General features: G+C 49.3%; 1 protein-coding gene across 1 annotated transcript; it reads right to left on the bottom strand.

Annotated features, from left to right (window-relative positions):
* Positions 1–531: 531 nt before the first annotated feature.
* LOC130029682 (tubulin alpha-3 chain) lies at positions 532–25,341 on the bottom strand. The gene is made up of 5 exons (XM_056120703.1): positions 25,224–25,341; positions 4,124–4,346; positions 3,408–3,556; positions 2,559–3,239; positions 532–851 (listed from the first exon to the last, which is right to left on the bottom strand). The coding sequence occupies exons 2-5, from the start codon at positions 4,242–4,244 to the stop codon at positions 555–557; spliced, it is 1,248 nt and encodes a 415-aa protein (XP_055976678.1). The 5' UTR covers positions 4,245–4,346; positions 25,224–25,341; the 3' UTR covers positions 532–554.
* Between the last annotated feature and the right edge of the window lie 77 nt (positions 25,342–25,418).

The raw sequence follows: 25,418 nt of genomic DNA, 5'->3' as shown, positions 1-25,418 counted from the left end.
CATCCAGTGTGCTGGGGTGAACCCAGTAAAAACTCCTGCCTGCAGCATGCCCTAACTGGATACATCTGATGAGAGTTTTCAGGACGTCCTGGCTCAGATTTTAAAACCCCAGTGCTGAGCTTTAAGATGGAGCTCTAAGTGGAGGGGCCTCGAAAACAGCCAACTTCATTTTCATTTTTTTGTTTTGTTTTGTTTTTGGGTCACACCCGGCAAGGCACAGGGGTTACTCCTGACTGTGCACTCAGGAATTACTCCTGGCAGTGCTCAGGGGACCATATGGGATGCTGGGAATTGAGCCTAGGTCAGCCGCGTGCAAGGCAAATGCCCTACCCGCTGTGCTACTGCTCTAGCCCCCAGCTTAATTTTCAAAATCAAAGGTGTTCCTGGAACTGGGCACACCTCTGCGACCTGGATCCTTTCTCTGGGGCTGGGTCACAGAAGCGGCCATGCCACTCACGCCCTCCTGGCAGCCCCACAAGAGCACACAGGAGCTTAAGACAGAAACTTTAATGACTGAGAGCAGAGGGAAGGGCCTGCCAGCCCCGTGCTCCCGTTCAGTACTCCTCCCCTTCTTCGGCCTCTGCTTCCACGGAATCCACGCCCACCTCTTCATAATCCTTCTCCAGAGCTGCCAAATCTTCCCGGGCCTCCGAGAACTCCCCTTCCTCCATGCCTTCGCCCACATACCAGTGCACAAAGGCGCGCTTGGCATACATGAGGTCGAACTTGTGGTCCAGGCGGGCCCAGGCCTCGGCGATGGCGGTGGTGTTGCTCAGCATGCACACGGCCCGCTGCACCTTGGCCAGGTCCCCCCCGGGAACAACGGTGGGGGGCTGGTAGTTGATGCCCACCTGGCAGAGAAAGAGAAGGAAACGCTAAGGTTGTCGGCCTTGGGGCTGCTTTCACAGAAATCAAGGCACAGAAGTGTGTGCTGGCGGCTGGCTGAGGCTCCCGTTCCCCTGCAAACAGTCCCTGGGCCACTGTGTGCTGGACAAGGAGGGCAGAGAGCTGGTTGCCAGACAGAGCAGAACCGGGGAGCCAGCCACCCTGGCTCAGATCCAAGTGGCCTGAGGGCAGTGACTGGTCTACACGCAACAGTATACCAGGCAAGAGGCCGATCCACAGTCTGAAAAGGGACACTGCTCACCACTCCAGGTTTTCTTCAAGGAGTCAATAAGCCGGCGCTCCTGTCTGTGCTGCAGCATCTCCCCGCCACCCCAGTACACTTAAGGCAGGCTGACCTGGTCAATCCCGGGCACCCTATATGGTCACCCAAATCCACCAGGAGTGATCCCTAAGCACAGAGCCAGGAATAAGTCCTGAGCACCACCTGCTATGGGTCCCCACCCCTGAGAAGAGGGACGTTTCTTAGGAAAACATAGGGCAGGGTACTCAGAGGAAAATAGACATGCTGCCATATTGTCATAAGAATATTTCTGACGGACTGGAGTGATAGCACAGCAGGTAGGGTGTTTGCCTTGCACGCAGCCGACCCGGGTTCGATTCTCAGCATCCCATATGGTCCCCTGAGCACTGCCAGGAGCAATTCCTGAGTGCATGAGCCAGGAGTAACCCCTGTGCATCGCCGGGTGTGACCCCAAAAAAAATATTTCTGACAGACTTTTTAAAATCAAACACTGCATACAAAATGTGAATTATATTAAATGATTACATACAGATAAAATGAGATGTATTTCAACACTTTATAGTAATGCCAGAACTTTTTGTTTTGTTTTGTTTTCCTATGACCTTTATTATTTGCTTTAGTTTTGGGGCCATACCTTGGGGTGCTTGGGGCTTACTCATAGCTCTGTACTCAGGGATCACTCCTGGAATATTTGGATTATATAGAGAGCCAGGGATTGAACCTGGAGAGACCACATGCGAAGCAAGTGCTCTGTCCACTGTACTATATCTTTGATGATGTAACCTTTTTTTTTAAACAATATTTTTGTTTTGGTGAGCAGATAAACAGTTATAAATTATAACTAATTATAAATAAATTTAAATTATATTAGTTGAAATATTTTTCATTTACTGTGATTTATTATAGTCACATGTTTACATGTTTATGTTTTTACTTCATTTCAAAAATCTACCTGAATTATGGACAGTCCTATATTTCTCTTCTTTTTGTTTTTGGGCCACAATTGGTGGTATTCAGGGCTTACTCCTGGATCAATGCTCAGGGATCATTCCTGGTGGGCTCAGAGGACCATATGGGGAATTGGGGATGGCTGTGTACAAAGCTCAAGCCTTACCTGCTGTGCTATCACTCTGGCTCTACAGTTTCACATTTCTAAGTGGAATCTACATTTCTCATATTAATTCTACAGCCCCCCCCACTCCCCCGCCCCCAAAAGAAATCCTTAACATGAGGCTATTCCTATTAGCCCCCCCAAAAAAAATCAGCAAGATAAAACTCAGGAACAAAGTCAGAAAACAGGGCAGAGTAAAATGATAGCTTGAGATCACTATTACGGCTCAGAGCCCAGCTCACTGAAACAAGCATGTTCTGCAAAGGGGCAGCACGGGGCAGGGGCTTTGGCCAGACCCACCTTAAAGCCCGTGGGGCACCAGTCCACAAACTGGATGGTGCGCTTGGTCTTGATGGTGGCGATGGCGGCGTTGACATCCTTGGGCACCACGTCCCCCCGGTACAGCATGCAGCAGGCCATGTACTTGCCGTGGCGAGGGTCGCACTTGACCATCTGGTTGGCCGGCTCGAAGCAGGCGTTGGTGATCTCGGCCACCGACAGCTGCTCGTGGTAGGCCTTCTCGGCCGAGATGACCGGCGCGTAGGTGGCCAGGGGGAAGTGGATGCGCGGGTAGGGCACCAGGTTGGTCTGGAACTCGGTCAGGTCCACGTTGAGGGCCCCGTCGAAGCGCAGCGAGGCCGTGATGGAGGACACGATCTGGCCGATGAGGCGGTTGAGGTTGGTGTAGGTGGGCCGCTCGATGTCCAGGTTGCGCCGGCAGATGTCGTAGATGGCCTCGTTGTCCACCATGAAGGCGCAGTCCGAGTGCTCCAGGGTGGTGTGCGTGGTCAGGATGGAGTTGTAGGGCTCCACCACGGCCGTGGACACCTGCGGGGCCGGGTAGATGGCAAACTCCAGCTTGGACTTCTTGCCGTAGTCCACCGACAGCCGCTCCATGAGCAGGGAGGCGAAGCCGGAGCCGGTGCCGCCGCCGAAGCTGTGGAAGATGAGGAAGCCCTGGAGGCCCGTGCACAGGTCAGCCTGGGGAGGGGAGCACGGCGGTGAGCAGCGCCCAGTGGGGCGGGCCCCAGGCCCCACACGCGCGCCCGCGGGCTCTCGAGTCACGGCCCAGTCACCCCTAGACTGGCCACTGGCCCGAGTCTCGCCCCGTGCCCCCCGCGCCCAGGACCAGCACGCGGCCCCTTTCACCAGTTTGCGGATCCGGTCCAGGACCAGGTCCACGATCTCCTTGCCAATGGTGTAGTGGCCTCTGGCGTAGTTGTTGGCCGCGTCCTCCTTCCCGGTGATGAGCTGCTCCGGGTGGAAGAGCTGCCGGTAGGTCCCCGTGCGCACCTCATCTGCCGAGAGGGAGCATGCGTGTGCTGGACGCTCCGGGCCCCCAGGAGTCCCCCGCACACAGATCTGGGGACCACCTACACCAAACACGCTCTTCCTCGAGAGTCCCACCTCCCAGGAAACGTGTCTGGCTGACTCGGTGGACACGGGTGCTCCTTGCCTCCAGGCAGGGCCCATGGGCTCTTGGTGCTGGTGCCAGCTCTGCGGGTCCCAGACCAGGGCCCCCTCCACCTGTGTAGGCACCAGGTCCCAGGGCCACGCTCCGAGACCAGGTCAGGCTGCAGGGGGACAGCCTCTCACTGAGTGGGCCAGTGGAGGCCACTCTGGCAGCTGTCCGTGCCCCCACCCACTTCTCACCTGGAGGACGCCAACCACTGTGCTCTCCTGCCTGGCCCTGCGGGCCTAGCACCCAGCACTGAGGGGTGCCCCATGCCAGGGTTCCATAGCAGCTTTCCCCCCTCCAGTTCCCTGAGGTGGGAACGTCAGTTCCACGCTCCTGCCAGCCCGGGCCTTGCTCACATCCCCGGCCGCGGTGTCCCACCCTCCCACGAGGTCGCCCAAGCGCCTACCGACCACAGTGGGCTCCAGGTCCACAAACACTGCCCTGGGCACATGCTTGCCAGCCCCCGTCTCGCTGAAGAACGTGTTGAATGAGTCGTCCCCACCACCGATGGTTTTGTCACTTGGCATCTGCCCGTCGGGCTGAATCCCATGCTCCAGGCAGTACAGCTCCCAGCACGCATTGCCGATCTGGACCCCCGCCTGTCCCACGTGGATAGAGATGCACTCGCGCTGGGGACAGGAACACACTCGTGAGACCCACTTTCACTCACCGCAGTTAATATTGTAGCATTGAAATACGAACTGCTGACCTAACTTAATTTTTTGGGGGGGATACCACCTGGAGCTCAGGGGTTACTCCTGGCTCTGCACTCAGCAATTACTCCTGGTGGTACTTGGGGGACCATATGGAATGCCTGGAATCGAATCCGAGTCGGCCACATGCAAGGCAAACACCCTACTCGCTGTATTATCACTCCAGCTCCCTCAGTATTTGTAAAACTTTTTGGGGGGGATGTTTTTCAAATCATTCTGGCCCCAACTTTTTCTTTTTTCTTTTTGTTGGGGGGCACACCCAGGGATGTTTAGATGTTTCTCCTGGCTTTTCCCTTAGGAATCACTCCTGGTGAGCACAGGGAATCAAACCTGACTGGCCATGTTCAACGCAAGTGCCCTACCCAGCATTTTGTTTCATGGTGTCTTCTAAGACAATCCATCTCATCAACCTTCAACAATCACTTTATATCAGAATACTGTTATCCAATATGGATCAAAACAGTATTGAACTAGAATAGACCTAGTCATAAACTTACATCCCAAGCAATTTGTAAAAACTGTTAACCTATAGGGGCTGGAGAGATAGCACAGTGGGTAGGGCATTTGCTTTGCAAGCAACTGACCCGGGTTCGATTCCCAGCATCCCATATGGTCCCCCGAGCACTGCCAGGAGTAACTCCTGAGTGCAGAGTCAGGAGTAACCCCTGTGCATCGCCAGGTTTGACCCAAAAAGAAAAAAAAAACCTGTTAACCTGTAACACATGCCATTAGGGGCCAGGGAGATCGCAAAGGCTGGCTGGCACAGGACCCCATGGCCAATGCCTGGCATCACATATCCCCACCAACCTCCATCACTGCTGGGTAAGACCCTCAGCATCAGTTAGCCTGAGGACTGTCAGACCTGCTCACTGGACCTGCATGGCTGGGAGCAGTCCTGGGGCACTGAGTACTGCGGGGGAGCTGTACTACACAAAAGCATACACAGTGCAGAGATATTCCTTCTACCGAGAGATGATCTTCCTGCCTGTCTGGCCAAGGCCTGAAGAATCCCAGAGCAGCTGTCAGCCACCAGATGAAGTCGTGATTCCTCACAGTCCTCCAATTGCCCCCAAAACTGTGTGGGAGTTTCCAGGCCATGGCAGCGGGAGGAAAGTCACCCCTGCCCCATGGCCCCAGCTCAGGGGGGCCTGTGCCAAGAGGAGGCTTCCACATCAGGGAAGCTGAGGAGGTGGAAGCTAGGAAGAGAGTGACCCAGGACGCGGGGGCAGCTATCAGCAGAGAATGCCACCAGTCCACTGCCAAGACAAGCCCCTGAGTGGTGCTGCCAGGAAAGATTGCCAACCCCCCCCCCCCCCACCACCAAATCTAGCACCCAATAACTTAGTATCAATGTCTGGTACGCAGTTTCAAAACACACAAACACATGTTTTTAAGGGCCCTGAAATAAGACCATGTTAAGAGAAAAATCAATCAGTCCACAGTGACACTACAGGAGTTAAGGTGCTTGGTTTGAATCCCCTGCACCACATATGGTCTCCCAAGCACCGCCGGGGCCACTCCTGAGCAGAGTAGTGCTGTGTGTACCTAATCTCCACCCCACAGCAAAGCAACTGGACTGGGAGAGTCCAGAGAGTTGGCTGGGAAGGCCGGAGGGCTGGGCTTACACGCAGAGACCCCAAGTCAACCCTCAGCACTGGGTCCCTGAGCACTGCTGGGTGTGGCCTCCAGCATCACTGGGCCTGAGTGCACATCACCAGGTCCCAGCCCTGAATATTTGGGTTGAGTGTCCCCAAGAGTGGCCCTTAGTCCTTATGAGCACTTCTTGGGAGGCACCCACACACAAAAACAGACTTCAGAAATGACAGATGCAGAATTATTAAACAAGAACATTAAAATATGTTCATATGGGTAAAAGGGGGAAAATAACAAGATCAGGAGGGACACTGTGCTGTGAAAAAGGTCTAAATCAAACTGTTAATATTTTTTTAAAAAATCTGTACCTGATATTTTAAAAACCACACAAAGTGGGACTAACAGCAGGTGATATATTACAGAGGAAGGAGTAGAGTGTGATTTTTAAAGGTTCTGGACATAGTGATGATGTATATAACAAGCGAATATACAGTCTACTGTATATATGAACAGACCACTTGAACTTGGACACTAAGCCATAGTCCAGAGGGTGCTTGCCTTGTATACAGTCAACCTCGGTTTGACCCACCCAGACTGACCCCTGAGCACATAGCTGGGTATAAGCACTGAGGACCGCAGGGTGTGACCCAAACACACACACACACACAAAAAAACAAGAAACACTACTTAAAAGTGGTTAAATGGGGGCTGGAGCAATACAATAGTACAGCGTGCAGGAGGCAGGGTGCTTAACTTGCACATGGGTGGTCGACCCTGGTTTAATCCCTGGCATCCCATATGGTCCCCAGAACCCTGCCAGGAATGATCCCTACACAGAGCCAGAAGTAAGGCCTGAGCATCTCCAGGTGTGGCTCAAGTACAAAAATCAAAACCAAAGAAGTGTTAAAAGTGAATTTTGGGTCATCTAAATTTTACTAAAGGGGAAAAGGTGATCTTCAATAAAAAAAGAAGTCATATTGACACACGCAAGAAAAGGAATAAATCTCAAAATAATTACAATGAAGAGGCAACAAAAACTCAATTCTGTCATGCATGTTCAACTCCAGAAAATGGAGAAAAGCAAACTAATGGCAGGGCAGGCAGGAGGCTTTACAAAGCGGTACAAGGAAACTGGGGGTGACTATAGGTACGTTCCTAACATGAGATGAACGGTTTTCTTGAATAAATCAATGTTAAATCTTGTCAAAGCATATACTTCAATTTTGTCAATAAAACTGGGAAAAAAGGGGCTGAAGCAATGGTACAGTGGGTAGGGCGTTTGCCTTGCATGCGCCGACCGTGGTTCAATTCCCAGCATCCCATATGGTCCCCTGAGCACTGCCAGGAGTAAAAAAAGAAAAACTGGGAAAAAAAGTAAAGGACTTTCAGACATTTGCAAACTGGATGAATTAGATCATATGACAAGAAATATTAAAGGAATTTCCTTTGGAGAGAAGAAAAACAATGCTAGAAAGAAAATTAGAACTATACAAAGCAAGGAAGAACCCCCAAAATTGCTAAATACATGGGAAAGCAAGACTTTTTAATCATATCTCAAGTTTTTTAATGAATGTTAAAGAAAAAATGATTTATTGCAGTCTTAGGATTCATATAAAAATCAAAAATGACAACAGCACAGAGACTGAAAAAGGGAAATGAAAATGTTATATATTATGAAGTAGGATACTATCACTTCATTGTAGCACTGTAGCACTGTCCTTCCATTGTTCATCGATTTGCTCGAGCAGGCACCACTAACGTCTCCATTGTGAGACTTGTTGTTACTGTTTTTGGCAAATCAAGTATGTCACAGGGAGCTTGCCAGGCTCTGCCATGTGGGCAGGATACATTTCAATGTAGACTGGTACAAATCGAAAGTTATAGCCCCAAAGAATCACAAAAAATAAATACAGATGATGAAGTGGTATAACTAAAAAGTGAATAAAGGAGATAAAAAGTAATCACGAGTGTTCTGGGGCCTGGGGATGGCTCAGTGGCTAAATGCCTGCTCGGAGACAAAAGGCGGCAGGTCTCACCCCACACAGCCAAGACCACACGTGAGCAGGGTCAGGCTCCAGAGCACTGCAAGCGAGTGCACACTCCATGACCTAGTGTGCAAGCCTGTGATCCCCATCAAGGAACTGCTGGACATCACAAGGCCTACTCCAACCAGGAAGAAAGGAACAATTCTAAGAAAGGATCAGATTTCCAAATTATGCAAAAGGAGAAAGAAAAAGAACAGAAATACATATGAAACAGGAGGAAAACAATTAAGCCTTAATTCAGCTGAACAAATTGGTGATTCTCCTGCCAATGGATGCAGTAAAAGAGAAAACACAAATGACTAATTTCAACCACAAGTGACTATGACTGCCAAGACAAAGGTACCATGAACAACCCATGGCAATACATTTTTTTAAAAGAAGAGGTGGTTTTATGTATTTTTTCCTCCTCCACTGAACAGATTTTTATTGTCTCACTTTGGTTCTTTCCTTTTTTTTTTTAATTTATTTTTACATCTGACCATGTTAAACAAACTACCATTAAACACACTACCGAAGCTCACTCAAAACAGTCAGAAAGGGCCAGAGTTAGGAACATATCTATAGTCACTCCTAGTTTTCTTGTACCCCTTTGTAAGGCCTCCTACCTGCCCTGCCCTTAATTTGCTTTTCTCTATTTTCTGGAGTTGCACATGTGTAACAGCATTGTTTTTCGTTGCCTCTTTCTCTCATAACAAGAGACCAGTCCACATAATTGAGATGGGAGGGGTGCTGGGTTCTTGGGGGAGGGAGGTGGGTACACCGGTGATGGGTGTGGTGCTGGAATTAAGTGGACGAGAAACCATCATTAACAATGTCAGAATCTCAATCAATTAAAATCAACCAAACCACAGAATCCCAATAAAGAAAAAAAAGGTCAGGGGCTGGAGCAATAGTACAATAGTTAGGGTACTAGTTTTGCACGCACCAGACTGGGATTTGATCCATGATACCCGCAAGGGCTCACCAGAGCGATTCTTAAGCACAGAGGCCTGAGCACTGCCAGGAGGGGCCCAGAAACAAATTTTAAAAGTGTATTTTATTTGAGAGCTTGTTTGGAGGTTCTAGCAGGGAGTGCAACTACTCATATACCCTCGACCAAAGATGGGTCTGTCTCTATTCGGGGAAGGCTCCTCTTCGACCGAGCACGCAGCTTCGGGAGGGACGCACATGGAGCCGTGAGAAAGGGGACACCCGCCTAGCCAGCGAGATCAGCTGAATCAACCCTGGTGATCGATGGGGCGACAGAGGTCGCAGCCAGATCGCCCTCACAGCACAGCGGTAGTGCATTTGCCTTGCGCGCAGCCAGCCCTGCCAAGCCGGGTTCGATTCCTCCACCCCTCTCGGAGAGCCTGGCAAGCTACCAAGAGTATTCAATATGCCAAACACAGTAACGAGAAGTCTCACAATGGAGACGTTACTGGGCTTGCTCGAGCAAATTGATGAACAACGGGAGGACAGTGTTTTTGTTTTATTTCAGCTGAACAAATTAATAATTCTCCTACCAATGGATGCAGAAAAAGAGAAGACACAAATTACTAATCTTAACATGCACAGCAGATGCCCCAGCACTGAGCCCAAGGCCAAGGCTGCAGTTCAGCTGTGGGGCCTCTGCTCTGCATGTCAGAGGCCCTAGGTTTGATCCTTGGCACAAAAAAACAAAACCTGCAATCAAGAGGACCACATCCTTACCCAGATTTTAAGCACACATGGGTTACTTTCCCATCATATAATTATGATTGCACTACAGTTTAGGGCTGGAGCGATAGCACAGCAGTAGGGCGTTTGCCCTGCACGCAGCCAACATGGCCGACCCGAGTTCGATTCCTCCGCCCCTCTCGGAGAGCCCGGCAAGCTACCAAGAGTATCTCGCCCGCACGGCAGAGCCTCCAAGCTCCCCGTGACGTGTTCGATATGCCAGACACAGTAACAACAAAGTCTCCAATGGAGACGTTACTGGGCCCGCTCGAGCAAATTGATGATCAACGGGAGGGCCTTTACCTTTATCTTACAGTTTAGAAATCTCAACTGACTTCAAGTAATCTAATTTCCTAATCACCACTGTGATCTCCTAGTCCTATGACCGACCATCTGGGAAGCCCAGTAATTCTTGTTTGGGACACATCCGGCAATGCTCAGGGGTTACTGCTGCCTCTGCACTCAGGAATTATTCCTGGCAGTGCTCGGGGGACCATATGGGATGCCAGAAATCGAACCCGGGTTGGCCATATGCAAGGCAAATGCCCTTCCCATTGTACTATTGCTGCGGCCCGAAGCCTAGTAATTCTGCTTCTGCCCTCATCCTTGGTATCATCATTTCATCATGTAATCCTATTTTTTTGTTTTGTTTTTCCAGTAATATCTGCATAATTTTTAAGTTTTTGTGCTACATGTGGCAGTGCACCAGGCTTACTTGCGGCTCTGTGTTTGGGGATCACTCCTGGCAGAGCTCAGAGTCCTTGTGTAGCATCAGGGATCAAATCCAGGTCCCCTGCACACAAGACAAGTGCCTTAACCTTATACAATTTTTTGGTTATTTTTGTTGCTTTTGTGCTTAGGGTAATTTCTGGCTCAGTGCTGGGCAGCCAGCACCGTTCTGTTTTGTTTTTCTTTTTGAATGGGGTGGACTGGGGCTCCACCCAGCACTGCTAAGGGGTTACTCCTGGCTCTGTGGTCAGGAGTGACTCCTGGTGTGGCTCTGGAGACCATACATGGTGTCCAGGATTTAAAATTGGGTCAACCAAATGCAAGGCAAATGCCCTACTCCCTGAAATATCTCTCTAGAACAACATCTTTTTTCCCCTAAAAAAGCTTCACATAAGGGGTTGGAGCCATAGCAGAGTGGGTAGGGTGTTTGCCTTGCTTGAAACTGACCCAGGTTCAGTCCCTGGCATCCCATCTGGTTCCCTGAGCACCAGCAGGAGAAATTCCTGAGTGTAGAGCCAGGAATAACCTCTGAGCATTGCTGGGTGTGACCCAAAAAGCCAGGAAAATAAAAAAAATTTTACATGATGGCCAACCCCACATTTTTGCAAATAAAGCACAATATCTGTGACAGTCATATGGTAAAGTGGTAAGCAAGAGACTAACAGCATAGTCATCATTCAATCTAGTTCTGATTTCAAAATACATATTGAGCTGGGGGGTGGAAATCTTTGTTTTTACCAGAGACTGAGCCCAGGGACAAATATCTGAGAAAGTAAAAAACTCTTAGATGCATATCATAGCACTGTAGCACTGTCTTCCCGCTGTTCATTGATTTGCTTGAGCAGGCACCAGTAACAACTCCATTGTGAGACTTCTTGTTACTGTTTTTGGCATATCAAATATGCCACAGGGAGCTTGCCAGGCTCTGCCATGTGGGCAGAATATTCTCGGTAGCTTGCTGGGCTCTCTGAGAGGGACAGAGGAATCGAACCCGGATCAGTCACATGCAAGACGAACACCCTACCCACTGTGCTATCGCTCCAGCCCAGATGCATATCATAGAATTAAAAATGAAACTTACTTCTGGAGTTTCCATTCAATTTATCTCAAGTCACAATCCCTTCTGAGATACAGGAAGGGGCTAGAGAGACAGAGATTAAGGCACTTGCCTTACACTTGACAGACTCTGGGTTGGATCCTCTGTATCACACACTGTATGTATGAGTAGGAAGGAAGAGCCCACCAACACCACAGAATGTGCCCCCCCCCCAGAAGAAATGCAGGAGAGGTGTTTGGGTGTTCACTGATAAACTGTACATGATATCAACCTTAACCTAGGTCACCTATGAGCTGAGGCTATAAAAGCAAACAATTTTATTCATTCTTGGGAGGACCATGCCTAGCAGTGCTCAGGGGTTGCTCCCTGCAACTGTGGGGGGAGGACATTTATTACTCCCTAAAGGCTCAGAGGACCATATGGGATGACAAGGATAGAACCCTGGTCGGCCACGTGCAAGGCAAGTATACTACCCGCTGAACTATTGCTCCAACCCTAAAACAATATAAAGGCAAAAGCCTACCCTGCTTTGGAGTATTGATGATAGAAGAAAATCTGGCACCATTTACAAAAACTGTTGTTTTTATTCCCACCAAGTTGCTCCTTACAGCGTTTTGTGCAATGCACTGGGAGCCATCCCCAGCACAGCAGAGGCTGCACTGCTGCCTCCATAGTGAAAACAGTATACTCTGAATAACAATGCGGATCCGGGGACCAGATGGGGATCAAACCTGGTTCGTCCACGTGCAAGGCAAGAGCACTGCCCGCTGCACTACCGCTTCCGGTCCTTATTCTGTTTACTTGGTTTTGCTTTTAATCTCATTGGAGAGGGGGCTGGGGCACACCTGGTGGGTCTGGGGGAGGGGATGCTCCCTGCGGTGCTGGGACAACCGTTTGGTGCCGGAAACCTGGCTCGGCGGCATGCAATGCAAGTACAATGCATTGTACTATCTCTCCAGGCCTGGTCTTGAATTTTTTTTTTTTAATTTTTTTTTGCTTTTTGGGTCACAGGGCTTACTCCTGGTTCACGCACTCAGGAATTACACCTGGCCGTGCTCTGGGGACCAGATGGGGTGCTAGGAATCGGCCACGTGCAAGGCAAACGCCCTACCGGCTGTGCTATCACTCCAGCCCCTGGTTTTGACTTTTTTAAGTAGAAACGAAGAACCAATAAACAAACAAAACCCCACGTTCTATGGAGGAAGTAGGATTCTCAGCATACACGTTTTTCTAGCATTCCTATTTCAAAACTCGTCAGTAATGTCTGCGCGAGATGCTCACAGGAACCAACAGAAGAGCTGGTACCACTTAGGGAAAAAAGAGTTTGCAGGGCAGGGACCCAGGCGGCTGCAGCAGCGGCGAGTGCCCGCATGCTACTGGCGTTGCCTGGCCAAGCATACGCCCTAATGCTACCATGGGCCCGTGCCCCACACCCCACCTCCCGCGACGGCCACCCTCACCCTGTCGCCCGAAGTACCATGGTGGTCGCTACTGGGTTGCACGCTGCACTCCACCTCCGCTCAGTCCAACGCCAAGAGCTCAACTGCCGGCCCCACCACGCCAAGCAGCACGTCCTGATTGGCTCCTCGCCCTCACAACTGTCATTGGCTCTGACCACCCGAGCGGGGGCGGAGCCAAGGCCTGAAGCCCAATCAGAATCGGCTGTTCTCACAGGTGACTGAAACAGCCCCGCGGATTGGTCATGTCTTTGAGCGGGAAGTGGCGCCTTTTCATTGCTTTCTCGTGCAGAGTTGGCGGGAATCGGCGTGATTGATGCCTGGGGAGGAGCTGCTGTTGAGACTAGGAAGCAATCGGTGGTCGGGGGTGGAGGCCGGGCCTCTTTGCTTCTCTTGCTAACACCCGTTGCACCCAACATTATAATCCTCCTAGAAACGTACTTCAGAGTGGTCTTTACAGGATGTCAGAAGTGACAGGGACTGCAGACTTCAACTCATGCAAATACATGAAGCAACTATAAGGCTAGCAACCTTTTTTTTTTATAAGGTTGTCTGAGATGGAACTCTGCAAGTATCTTATCACCGAGCTACATCTCCAGCCTCCTGTTAGCAACCTTTTACTGATGCTGATGTAAATATCCTAAGTCAATAAGAACTTTTAAGTCCCAAATCTGTCTGTCGGAGGCATGCATGTGACCTGACTTCTTAAGAACATGCGATTCAGGGGCTGGAGTAATAGCACAGCGGGTAGGGCATTTGCCTTGCACGCGGCAAACCCGGGTTCGATTCTCAGCATCCCATATGGTCCCCTGAGCAACGCCAGGGATAATTCCTGAGTGCAGAGCCAGGAGTAACCCCTGTGCATTGCCGGGTGTGACCCAAAAAGCCAAAAAAATTTAAAAAAGTAAGAACATGCGATTCAGATCATGTGATACTTTCTCAGAAGGAGGAGCCTAGGGCCTTGGCTTTATTTATTTTTTTTTTAGGAAGTTAACTTCATTTATTTATGCTTTGTGGGTCACACCCAGCGATGCACAGGGGTTACTTCTGGCTCTGCACTCAGGAGTTACTCCTGGCGGTGCTCAGGGGACCCTATGGGATGCTGGGAATCGAACCCAGGTCCGCCACGTGCAAGGCAAATGCCCTACCCGCTGTGCTATCTCTCCAGCCCCGCCTGGGGCCTTGGGTAGGACGCAAATGGGGATTGATGGTGGAGGTCATTGCCCACCCACACACTTTGTTTCAACAAGCACACCTCAAACCTCAAAGTCCTGGAAGCAACCCAAGTCCTTCCTTCACTCTTTGTCCCCAAGATTCTCCCCATGGGGAAGAATTCTCCACGCCAGCGGGAGAATCAGTGCTTATCCCCAAAGAAGAACCCCATCTCTTACCTCTAAACACACCCAGAGTGCATTGGAATTTTCATATGAAAGACTGGACTAACAGGAGTTAAATAGAATATTAAAAAATAGCTAAAGTAGGGGGGCAGAAAATAATATGGCTACTGCCCAGGCTATCTGAAGGTGCCCAGAAGCCTCCAGGGCCACCTTTGGTGATGCTTGGGGAATCATGCAGTATTTGGGGTGGACTAGAGTTAGCCTTATCCCCTATATCATCTTTGCCCTTCCCCCAGCCCATTTTTAAATTGGATTGCTTATCTCTTTATTGTTGAATTATAAGTGTTCTTTATTTTTATTTAAAGTTATTCATAATGATTTCACGGTCACAGTCCTCCCGTTATTCATCGATTTGCTCGAGCGGGCCCAGTAACATCTCCATCGTGAGACTTGTTGTTACTGTGTTTATCATATTGAATACGTAGCTTGCCAGGCTTTGCCGTGCGGGCAAGATACTCTTGGTAGCTTGCCAGGCTCTCTGAAAGGGGCGGAGGAATTGAACCCGGCTCGGCCCGGCCGGCTGCACGCAAGGTGAATGCCCTACTGCTGTGCTATCGCTCCTTATTCAATATTCCAACACCAATCCCACCACCATTACACCTTCCCACCAATATTATTTCCAATTTTCCCAACTACCCCTCAAGTTTGCCCTTATGGCAGTCCCTCAGAAATTTATTTTATATTGCTTGTTATAAATAATTTGCTAAAAATGTTTTCTTAGAAGAAAGTTAGTGAAGATTGTTGTATATCACCATGGAGCCATTAAGTCCCTGATAAGATTACTAACATGTTATTACAAGTTAAGTTTTGGGTGTTTATATTTTGTTAATTGAGGTTCATTGCCTTCCACTTTACATCCCATCCAAAGTGGTGTGCTACTCTTGGTTGATCAGTGATGTACAGTTTGAACTGTCATGTGACCATAAATGTGGCTATGCACTCCAGGAATTTCAAAAGATTGAGGTGATACAGCTAGAGTTAAATTTTTAACTGGATGGTGACTTTGGGTGCCCCTGAAGACTTAGTCTCTTGCGGGATCCAGGAGCATCTCGCAATCTGTTGATCTCTTTCGAGGTTTATTTTTGAGTCTCTGGATCATGGCTGGTTAATGAGATTACTTGGTCACAGAGGTGGTTCATGGGCGTGACTGCCAAGGCTTCAAGAAGTACAGGGAGTATGGGGGAGGTAGGCCATCCTCAGCTTAATAAAAGCCTGGAGATTTCAGTCACAAAACCAGCATTCCTGAGTTTTTCAACAGATTAATTTCTCCGATGAGGCTTGATGAGGCTCGTCCCCAGTAGTGGAGTCCGGCTGTGAGCATGGCAATGGCTGTGAAGTGTGAAGGTTTTTAGCTACTAGGGCTCTGATTGGGTGATGCTTGGGTGCTCCTGACAACTCAACCTCGAGCAGGGTCCAGAGTCATCTCTGCGTAAGTATTCTTTATATATTCCGGATATAATGCCTTTCACAGATCACAGATCATCCTGTTATTCGTCGATTGCCTCGAGCAGGCCCTAGTAACGTCTCCTTCCTGAGATTATATTCAAGGCTCTTTAGGAGAATGAGACCCATCATTGTTACTGGTATTTGGCATATTGGGTACGCCATGGGGAGTTTGCCAGACTCTGCCGTGTGGGCAGGCTACATTCGGTAGCCTGCCAGTTTGTCAAAGTAGGAATGAGATGTCATAATAAGATGTTCCGGGAGCTGGTTTTTATAGTCTCTGAGTCTTGGCCGCTGATGGGATTACACGGCGCCAGGGGGCCAGTTGGTGGGTGTGACCCCCGCCTACTGGAATTTGGAGGATCTGGGTGGAGGATGCTCGACTCTAATCCGAGTAGGCTTGGAGATCTCGGCCCCGGAACCCACGTGGCTTTATCAGATATAATTTACAAGTATTTTTTTCCCATTCTACAAGTTACCTTTCCACTTTGTTTGTGGGGATTATCTTCTCACTTTGTTTTTGTTTGTGGGCTAAATCTGGCGTTGTCCAGGGCTTATTTTTAGCTCTGTACCCAGGGATCATTTCTAGCAGGGCTAAGAGGACCATATGTGGTGCTATGGATCAAACTTATATTAGCCACAAAAAAAGCAAGTGCTCTACCAGCCATATTATCTCTCCTGACCCTCTTTTCACTTTCTTGATGGTGTCCTATGAAGCATAAAAACTGATAATTTGTGGCTGGAGCGATAGCACAGAGGGTAGGGCGTTTGCCTTGCACTCAGCCGACCTGGGTTCGATTCCCAGCATCCCATATGGTCCCCTGAGCACTGCCAGGAGTGATTCCTGAGTGTAGAGCCAGGAGTAACCCCTATGCATGGCCAAGTGTGATCCAAAAAGTAAAAACAAACAAACAAAAAAACTGATAATGTGGGGGGCAACAGTACAGTGGGTCAGGCATTTGCCTTGCACATGGATAACCCAGATTCTATCCCTGACATTCCATATGATCCCCTGAGCACCAGCAAGGTAATTTATTTTTTTCTTTTTTTTTCTTCTTTTGCTTTTTGGGTCATACCTGGCAATACTCAGGGATTACTCCTGTCTCTGCATTCAGGAATTACTCCTGGCAGTGCTTGGGGGACCATATGGGATGCTGGGGATTGAACCCGAGTCAGCCATATACAAGGCAAATGCCCTACCACTGTACTTTTGCTCCAGCCTCCAGCAAGGGTAATTTCTGAGTACAGAGCCAAGAGTAATCCCTGAGCATTTCCAAGTGTTACCAGAAGGAAAGGAAAAAAATGCTGATAATTCTGATGAATGATCTACAATTTTATTAGGCTGTTTCAAATTTTGGTATCTTATTTAAGAAATTGGCAGGAGCTGGAGCGATAGCACAGCGGTAGGGCGTTTGCCTTGCACGCAGCCAACATGGTCGACCCGAGTTCGATTCCTCCGCCCCTCTCGGAGAGCCTGGCAAGCTACCGAGAGTATCTCGCCCGCATGGCAGAACCTGGCAAGCTCCCCATGACGTATTCGATATGCCAGACACAGTAACAACAAAGTCTCCAATGGAGACGTTACTGGGCCTGCTCGAGCAAATCGATGATCAACGGGAGGGCCTTTACCTTTTTTACCTTTATTTAAGAAATTGTTACTTAGGGGCTGGAGCGATAGTACAGCAGGTAGGGCATTTGCCTTGCACACGGCTGACCCGGGTTTGATTCCCAGCATCTCATATGGTACCCCGAGCACCGCCAGGAGTAATTCCTGAGTTCAAAGCCAGGAGTAACTCCTAGACACCGCCAGGTGTGACCCAAAAAGAAAAAAATTGTTGCTTAGGAGTTGGGGAAAGAGCTCAAAGGCATAGCACATTGCTTGCATGTATGTGGTCCTGAGTATGATCTGGGCGCTACGTACCTTCCCCAGTACCACCAGGTAGAGCCCTGGTGACCCCCAAGCACCTAGCCAGGTGTGACCCCTGTTCAAGAAAGAAATGGGAGCTGGAAAGATAATGCAGGGTCACATTGCATGTAAATGATCTTCGTCCAATTGATCCCTGGCACCACATGGGCCACCACACATCCCCAGGTGCAGCCCTGGAGACCCCTGAGCCCCGCCAGGGTGGCGCATTCTTGGGTACTCACATTAAGCCATCAGCCAGGTTGGCCAAGAATCCCCAGGCGTGGCCCCAGGTATCCTGAGCACTATTTGTCCTCCCAGCAACAAGAAAGCATAACTTAATCCAAGGACATAAAGACTTTACTTCTATGTTTTCTTCTAAGAGTTCTTAAGAGTTTAAGCTGTTCTAGTATCTTGCTACCTCGGCAGGCATTTTGTGAAGTCTGTGGCCTATAAGGAACTTAAGCTGATAATAGTCCCTCTGGAGGGTGCATGCTCTAGATAACAGCCAGAAGAGTCACAAGTAAATGTGAGTTTCTGATAGGACTCCCCAAACAGCCCTTATGATAAGCATTCATTCCCCCCCACCAAACCCCCCATCCTGCCTATCAGGTCCTTTCCCCTGTGTGCCGTTAGATAAAACCCCCACGAGACTTATCAAACTCTGCTCCTTGTTTGTCTCCACCTATCCTGTCCTAGACCAGAGCACTCAGCCTGCAAGCCCTAATAAAGGCATGTGTCCTGGGTCCTGGCACACTGTCCCTGAACCCTGCCTTACCCTCTGGCATGGCCCTTAGAGTGCACTGTGTACCGCCTCCAGGACCCAGTAATTAACTTCTCTGTGCCCATTCCATTGTGTTTTTTGTTGTTGTTAACCCAAGGCATACCCTCTAACCACTCTGCAGTGAGTTTATGGTTTCAGCTTTAACATGAGGTCTTCTATCCGGTAATTATTTAATTTTTGTGATGTGGGACACAGTTTCCACATATTAATTCATATGTACATGTATATCCAGTCGCCCCAGCACAGTTCATTGAAAAGATTATTTAGTGAGGTGGGAACCCATACCCAGAGATGCTCGGGGTTACTCCGAGATCTGCACTCAGAAATTACTCCTGGTGATGCTTGGGAGACTATAAGGAATGTTGGGGATTGAACATAGGTCAGCTACATGCAAGGCAAATGCCCTACTCTCTGTCCTTACAGCCCCAAAAGACTACTCTTTTCCCTATTGAACTGTTTTGGCATTTTTGTTAAAAATCAACTGTGGTGATGGGGCTAAAAAGATGGTATAGTGGTTAGGGCATTTACTTTGCACACGGCTAACCTAGGTTCAATCCCTAGTATCCCATATGGTTCCCGAGCACCACCAGGAGTAATTCCTGAGAGCAGAGCCAGGAGTAACCCCTGTGCATTGCTGTGTGTGTGGCTCAAACCCACCCCACCCCCCAAAAAATTAATTAATGGTCCAGGGAGATGACTCAAAGGGCTAGAGCACATACTTCGCTTGTGAGGGGTCTGGGTTTGATCCCTAGCAGCACATAGCCCCTGCTCAATGCAGCCCTGCAGGCCCCCTAAGTACCATCAGTGCAGAGGTCTCTGAGCACCATTAAGCAATCCTTGTGATTCCCAGCATGCAGGCTCCATGCACCGGATGACTGGCCCTGTTGGTCCTGAATTGCTGGCGGGGAGAGGGGGAGTAAAAATGAATCTGAAAAGATCACATACTATGATTCCAACTCTGTGAGAAAGAAAATGTAAATGGTTGCTACGAGTTTATGGGGCTAGAAGGATGACTAGGAGGAGCACAGAGAAATTTTAGGACTGTGAAACAGTTCTCTGTGAATCTAGAATGATGGGTCTATGCCACTACACGTGTGGCAGACACCAAACCTGCGCCCTCACGGAAATCTGGGACTTTAGCTGGTGGTGGTATGTTCAGACAGTTTCCTTGATCATAACAAGTATACCCGACATGCGAGATGTGATAATGGGGGAGGCTGCAAGGGGCGGGGGCAGACAGAACTCTCAATACCTTCTCCTTAATTTTTCTGTGAACCTAAAACTACTCTTAAAAATAAAGTCAGGGGGGCTGGAGTGATAGCACAGCGGTAGGGCGTTTGCCTTATAAGCGGCCAACATGGCCAGCCCGAGTCGCCCGCATGGCAGAGCCTGGCAAGCTCCCCGTGATGTATTCGATATGTCAAACGCAGTAACAGCAAGTCTCATGATGGAGACGTTACTGGGACCTCTCGAATAAATCAATAAACAACGGGAGGACCGTGAGGACCGGCCTTGATTCCTGCCATCCGTGATTAGAACCCTGAACACCACTAGGGGCCATTCCTGAGCAGAGCTAGGAACAGTCCCTAAATACATTCAAGTGTGACCCACATTCCTCTCCAAATAAAATCCATTTTAAATGATTGACCATACATTTAAAGTGGCCATAGTTGAAAAATATGGGCATTATTTTTTGGGTCTTAATTGTATTCCACTGATCTATATGTCTATTCTTATTTCAATAAGGTGATGACTTGATTACTAGTTTTGTCGTGAGGTTGGAAATCATGAAGTATGAATCCTCTGACTTTCTTTTCCTTTCTTCTTTTTATCTTCTTGTTTTGTTTTGGGAGGAGGCACACTTGGCTGCGCTCAATGCTTCCTCCTGGCTCTGGTCTCAGGGATCACTCCGGCAGTGCTCAGGGGATCTTATGTGGTGCAGAGGATGGAACCTAGATCAGCTGCGTGTAAGGCAAAGGTTCTGCTTACTGTACGATTGCTCCAGGCCTGACAGTTCTTTTTTCAAAATGGTATTGACAACTCTGGGTTTCTTGTATTTCTATGTGACTATTACGATCAGGTTGACATTTCTGCAAAAAAGATTCTTCAGCTCAGGGGTTGCTCCCGGAGGTGCTCAGGGCAATATGTGATACTAGAGACCAATGTTGGGTCTCCTGTGTGCATAACCCCCTGACCTCGATAAATTGATCCTTTTTGGTGTTTTGTAAGCCAAATTTTTTCCTTTAATTTTATTCTGTATATTTTTTTCCTCACAAGTAGAAATGGGCTGGAGCGATAGCACAGCGGTAGGGGGCGTTTGCCTTACAAGCGGCCAACATGGCCGACGCGAGTTCGACTCCTCCACCCCTCTTGGAGAGCCCAGCAAGCTGCCGAGAGTATCTCGCTCACATGGCAAAGCCTGGCAAGCCCCCATGACGTATTCGATATGCCAGACACAGTAACAACAAAGTCTCATGATGGAGACGTTACTGGGCCCGCTCGAGCAAATCGATGAACAACGGAAGGACCGTGACCGTGACAAGTAGAAATATGTTAAATACATTCTTAACAGTTTCAGTAATGTATAATTGATAAATAAAATTATAAGATAATTGATAATTATGGAATAGGATGATAGCTCAGAAGACTGCGGCACATGTTTTAGTTTTTTTTAAATTTTTATTAGTGAAACACCATTAGGTACAGTTGTAGACTTACAAATTTTTGTGCTTGGGTTTCAGTTATACAATGATCGAATACCCATCCCTCCACCAGCACCCATTCTCCACCACCACTGATCCCAGTATCCCTCCCACCCCCCATTCCCCCATCCCACCCTACCTCTGTAGCAGGGCATTCCCTTTTGTTCTCTCTCTCCTTTTGAGCTGCAGCACGTTTTGCATGTGGGAAGCCCAAGTTCGATTCCTGGGACCGCATAGTTCCCTGAGCAAGCACAGCAGGAATGGCCCCTGAGCCCCTAGAGTAGCTCCCTAGCACCACCAGGTGTGTCCCCAAACAAATTACCTTATTTGTTGAATTTCACATGTTAATCAATCGATAGCACAGCGGTAGGGCGTTTGCCTTGCACACAGCCAGCATGGCCGATTCAAGTTCGATTCCTCCGCCCCTCTCGGAGAGCCCGGCAAGCTACCAAGAGTATCTCGCCCGCACGGCAGAGCCTGGCAAGCTCCCCGTGACGTATTCGATATGCCAGACACAGTAACAACAAAGTCTCCAATGGAGACGTTACCGGGCCCGCTCGAGCTCGAGCAATCAATCTTGCATTCCTGGGATAAATTCCACTTTCACCTTTTTCTGTTACTGGATTCAAACTGCTACTATTCTATTAAGAAAGTCTATTGATATTTAAAAGATATTTCTTTGGTTTTTGTGGGAAGAGGGTTACTAGCAATGCTCAGGGGTTACTCCTGGCTCTGCACCCAGGAATTACCGCTGGCAGTGGTCAGGGAACCATAGGTGATGCCAGGGATTGAACCTGGGTCAGCCGCATGCAAGACAAGCACCCTACAGCTTCCTACAAACAAACAAACACTGTCCTCCCATTGTTCATCGATTTGCTGGAGCGGGCCCAGTAACGTCTCCATTTTGAGACTTCTTGTTACTGTGTTTGGCATATTGAATATGTCACAGGTATCTTGCCAGGCTTTGCCGTGTGGTTGCTGGCCAAGCTCTCCAAGAGGAATGGAGGAATCGAACCCAGCTCGGCTGGGCTGGCTGCGCGCAAGGCAAACACCCTACCGCTATTCTATTGCTCCAGCCCCAGCTGGAGCTCCAGTTTCCTACATACTGTATAATTTCTTTGTCCTCTCTCCTCCCTCCCTCCCTCCCTCCCTCCCTCCCTCCCTCCCTCCCTCCCTCCCTCCTTCCTTCCTTTCTTCCTTCCTTCCTTCCTTCCATCTGGTCCAGGGAGAGAACCCAGAGTCTTTCCCCACAAGGCAAATACTCTATCACGGAGTGACTCTCAGCCTCATTGGTAGTTTCCTTTTCCTGTCACTTATTCATGAGGTTTGGTGTGCTGGCCTCCTAGAACAAGAAGAGTTTCTCCTGCTTTTGTGCTTTACCACCACTGCCTCTTCATGGAGCTGTGCTGTGTAATTGCCCTGCTCAGAGATGGCCAGTTCTCAACCAGTCACAGCCCCAGGCATTTACCACTCTCCTTCAGCTAGGCTTGGCCCAAAGTATCCATTGCCTGCTGGTGCCTGTGAAAAGAATAAATAAAAGTCTGGGCCCTAAGGGCTGGAGTGATAGCACAGCAGGTAGGGCATTTGCCTTGCACGCAGCCAACCCAGGTTTGATTCCCAGCATCCCATATGGTCCCCCACCCCCCAACACTGCCAAGAGTAATTCCTGAGTGTATGAGCCAAGAATAACCCCTGTACATTGCCGGGTGTGAACCAAAAAGCAAAATAAAAGTCTGGACCCTGAAACTCAGTACCAGTTCTCAGCTGGTGGTTGTTCAGACCCTGCAGTGCTCCTGTTACAAAATAGGTCCGAGTCTCTTGGTTTGAAATGCATTTTTCTAGACAATAGATTGTAGACAAGACCGTCACATGTCAGGACGGACTAAAGAGTTTGACAAAATCAGAATTCTTTTTTTTTCTTTTTGGGTCACACCCGGCGATGCACAGGGGTTACTCCTGGCTCTGCACTCAGGAATTACTCCTGGCAGTGCTCGGGGGACCATATGGAATGCTGGGAATCGAACCCGGATCAGCTGCCAGCAAGGCAAACGCCCTACCCGCTGTGCTATGGCTCCAGCCCCATAAATCAGGATTCTAAGAGGACCATCTTGTCTAGGCAGCCACCACCTTTTACCAGCACACTGAGCCAGCCAGGCTGCAGCAGGTGCCCCTAAAACCCATTCCACCAACCAAACCTGAAAACAGGGCCGGGGACTTGACTCAAAGGGCTAGTACTTATGCTTTGCATGTGGGAGGCCCAGGCTTGACACCACATGGTTCCTTGAGTTCCACTGGGAGTGATTCCCCTAGCACTGTATCAGGAATAGCCCCTGAGCACCACCAAGTGTGGTCCCTCCCCCAAAGCAGGGCTGGTAAGATAGCTAAAGTGGTAGAATTTAATCCTTGGCATTACCTGCCCCCACCCCCAGCACTGCCAAGTGTAGTCCCGATGCTCCCACCTACCCCCACCCAGAATCATCCTGGTGACCCCTGAGCCCTGCTGGACAGAGCAACAGTCACAGGGGGCAGGCAAGGAAAAAAATTACAAAGGTGTACTAAGTTCTGCAGGCAGTGAGCATCTATTTTGGCTTTGTCTCATTTCACTTACTGTCATTTTACTATGACTGTGTTACTGTGAATGGGATATACTGATATCCTGTCATCACAGCTTACTCACTTTAAAAGGGTCTGGGGCCTGGGGCATTGAATCTGGGACTCACTCATGGTGCTTATGGTTGCCCTCTACTACATTAAGAAAGATATGTTTATTCCTAGCATGCTAAGGAACTTTATAAATCTCCAATAATGACTCAACATCTATCTCATTTATAAAATTAAAAAGGGTGGGAGGGGGCGGCACAGAGACAGTATAGCATGTTGGGCGCTTGCCTTGCACGTGGTCAAATTCAGATATACAGATCCGGGGGCTGGAGCGATAGCACAGCGGGTAGGGCGTTTGCCTTGCACGCAACCGACCCGGATTCGATTCCCAGCATCCCAAATGGTCCCCTTAGCACTGCCAAGTGTAATTCCTGAGTGAAGAGCCAGGAGTAACCCCTGTGCATTGCCCAGTGTGACCCAAAAAAGGCAAAAAATATATATATACAGATCCCTGGCACTGCGTATGGTCCTTCAAGCACCACCATCCCTGAACACAGAGTCAGGAGTAAGCCCTAAAGACCTTTGGGTGTGGCACAAGACAAGAAAATATGTTTCTTTTCTTTTATTCTTTGGGGGGGGGGCAGCAGCCACACCCAACGATGCTCAGGAGTTACTCCTGGCTCTGCATTTAGGAATTACTCCTGCTGGTGCTCGGGGGATCAAACCTGGGTTGGCTGCATGCGAGGCAAACGCCCTACCTGCTGTACTATGGCTCCAGTCTAACAAAATCTGTTTCTTTTAGTTTTTTGCCACACTCAGTGATGCTGAGGGGCTACTTCTGTCTGCGTGCTCTGGTGAGCCTAGGGAACTATATGGGGTGCTGGAGATAGAACCCGAGTCGGCCGTGTGCAAGGCAAGCACCCTACCCACTATGCTATCACTCTAGCCCCAACGAAACTGGGGCTGTTATAGAAATGAGGGATGTTATAGAAGGACAAATACCCCAGTCAAGAGTGAACAATCTTTTTCTTTTGTTTCTGAACCACACCCAGTGGATCTCAGGGGTTACTCCTGACTCTGCATTCAGGAATCACTCCTGGCACAACTCTCGGGACCATATGGGATGCTGGGGATTCCCCCGGGGTCTGCAGTGTGCAATGCAAGTGCCCAACACTGTACTGTCCCCCAGCCCAGGAGTGAATAACCTTGATGGGGAGTTTGATAGCATGGACGTGGGCATGACTGGACACTCAGAGCCATGAACAGGAGGTGCTGGGGTCCCCCAGGGTCTTTAGGCCTGACATGTGCACCTCACTTAGAAAGGGGTGTCACTGGGGTTCAAGAGGCCTCCTAGCAAGGGGGCTATGGAGCCCAGGAAACTGCTTACCTCCTTAAGACCTTTCGCACTGTCTGCAGCACCAGGCTCAGAGGAAGCAGCTTAGACCTGGGAAGGCTGGCCCTGAAGGAGGGTGGCACGCTGCCACCCATTGTCCAGGACAGGACGGCCCCAGGCCCTCCCAGGGCTTGTCGGCAGCTCCCGCACGCCGGCACTCAGGCAGCGAGTCGGGCGCTGGAAGCAGCA

The sequence above is a fragment of the Sorex fumeus genome, unplaced genomic scaffold, assembly GCF_029834395.1.
Source record: "Sorex fumeus unplaced genomic scaffold, SorFum_2.1 ptg000043l, whole genome shotgun sequence".
NCBI classification, from domain to species: Eukaryota; Metazoa; Chordata; class Mammalia; order Eulipotyphla; family Soricidae; genus Sorex; species Sorex fumeus.
Note: the sequence above shows the minus strand (reverse complement) of the source record. Positions and strands in the feature narration are given on the sequence as shown.

What these genes read in the sequence shown, in the direction of transcription:
- LOC130029682 (XM_056120703.1), bottom strand. Translation starts at nt 4,244, where the DNA reads ATGCCAAGTGACAAAACCATCGGTGGTGGGGACGACTCATTCAACACG. An exon ending in TGGACCGGATCCGCAAACTG is followed by an intron (nt 3,240 to 3,407) that starts GTGAAAGGGGCC and finishes TCCCCTCCCCAG; the next exon opens with GCTGACCTGTGCACGGGCCT. An exon ending in GGTGCCCCACGGGCTTTAAG is followed by an intron (nt 852 to 2,558) that starts GTGGGTCTGGCC and finishes TTTCTCTGCCAG; the next exon opens with GTGGGCATCAACTACCAGCC.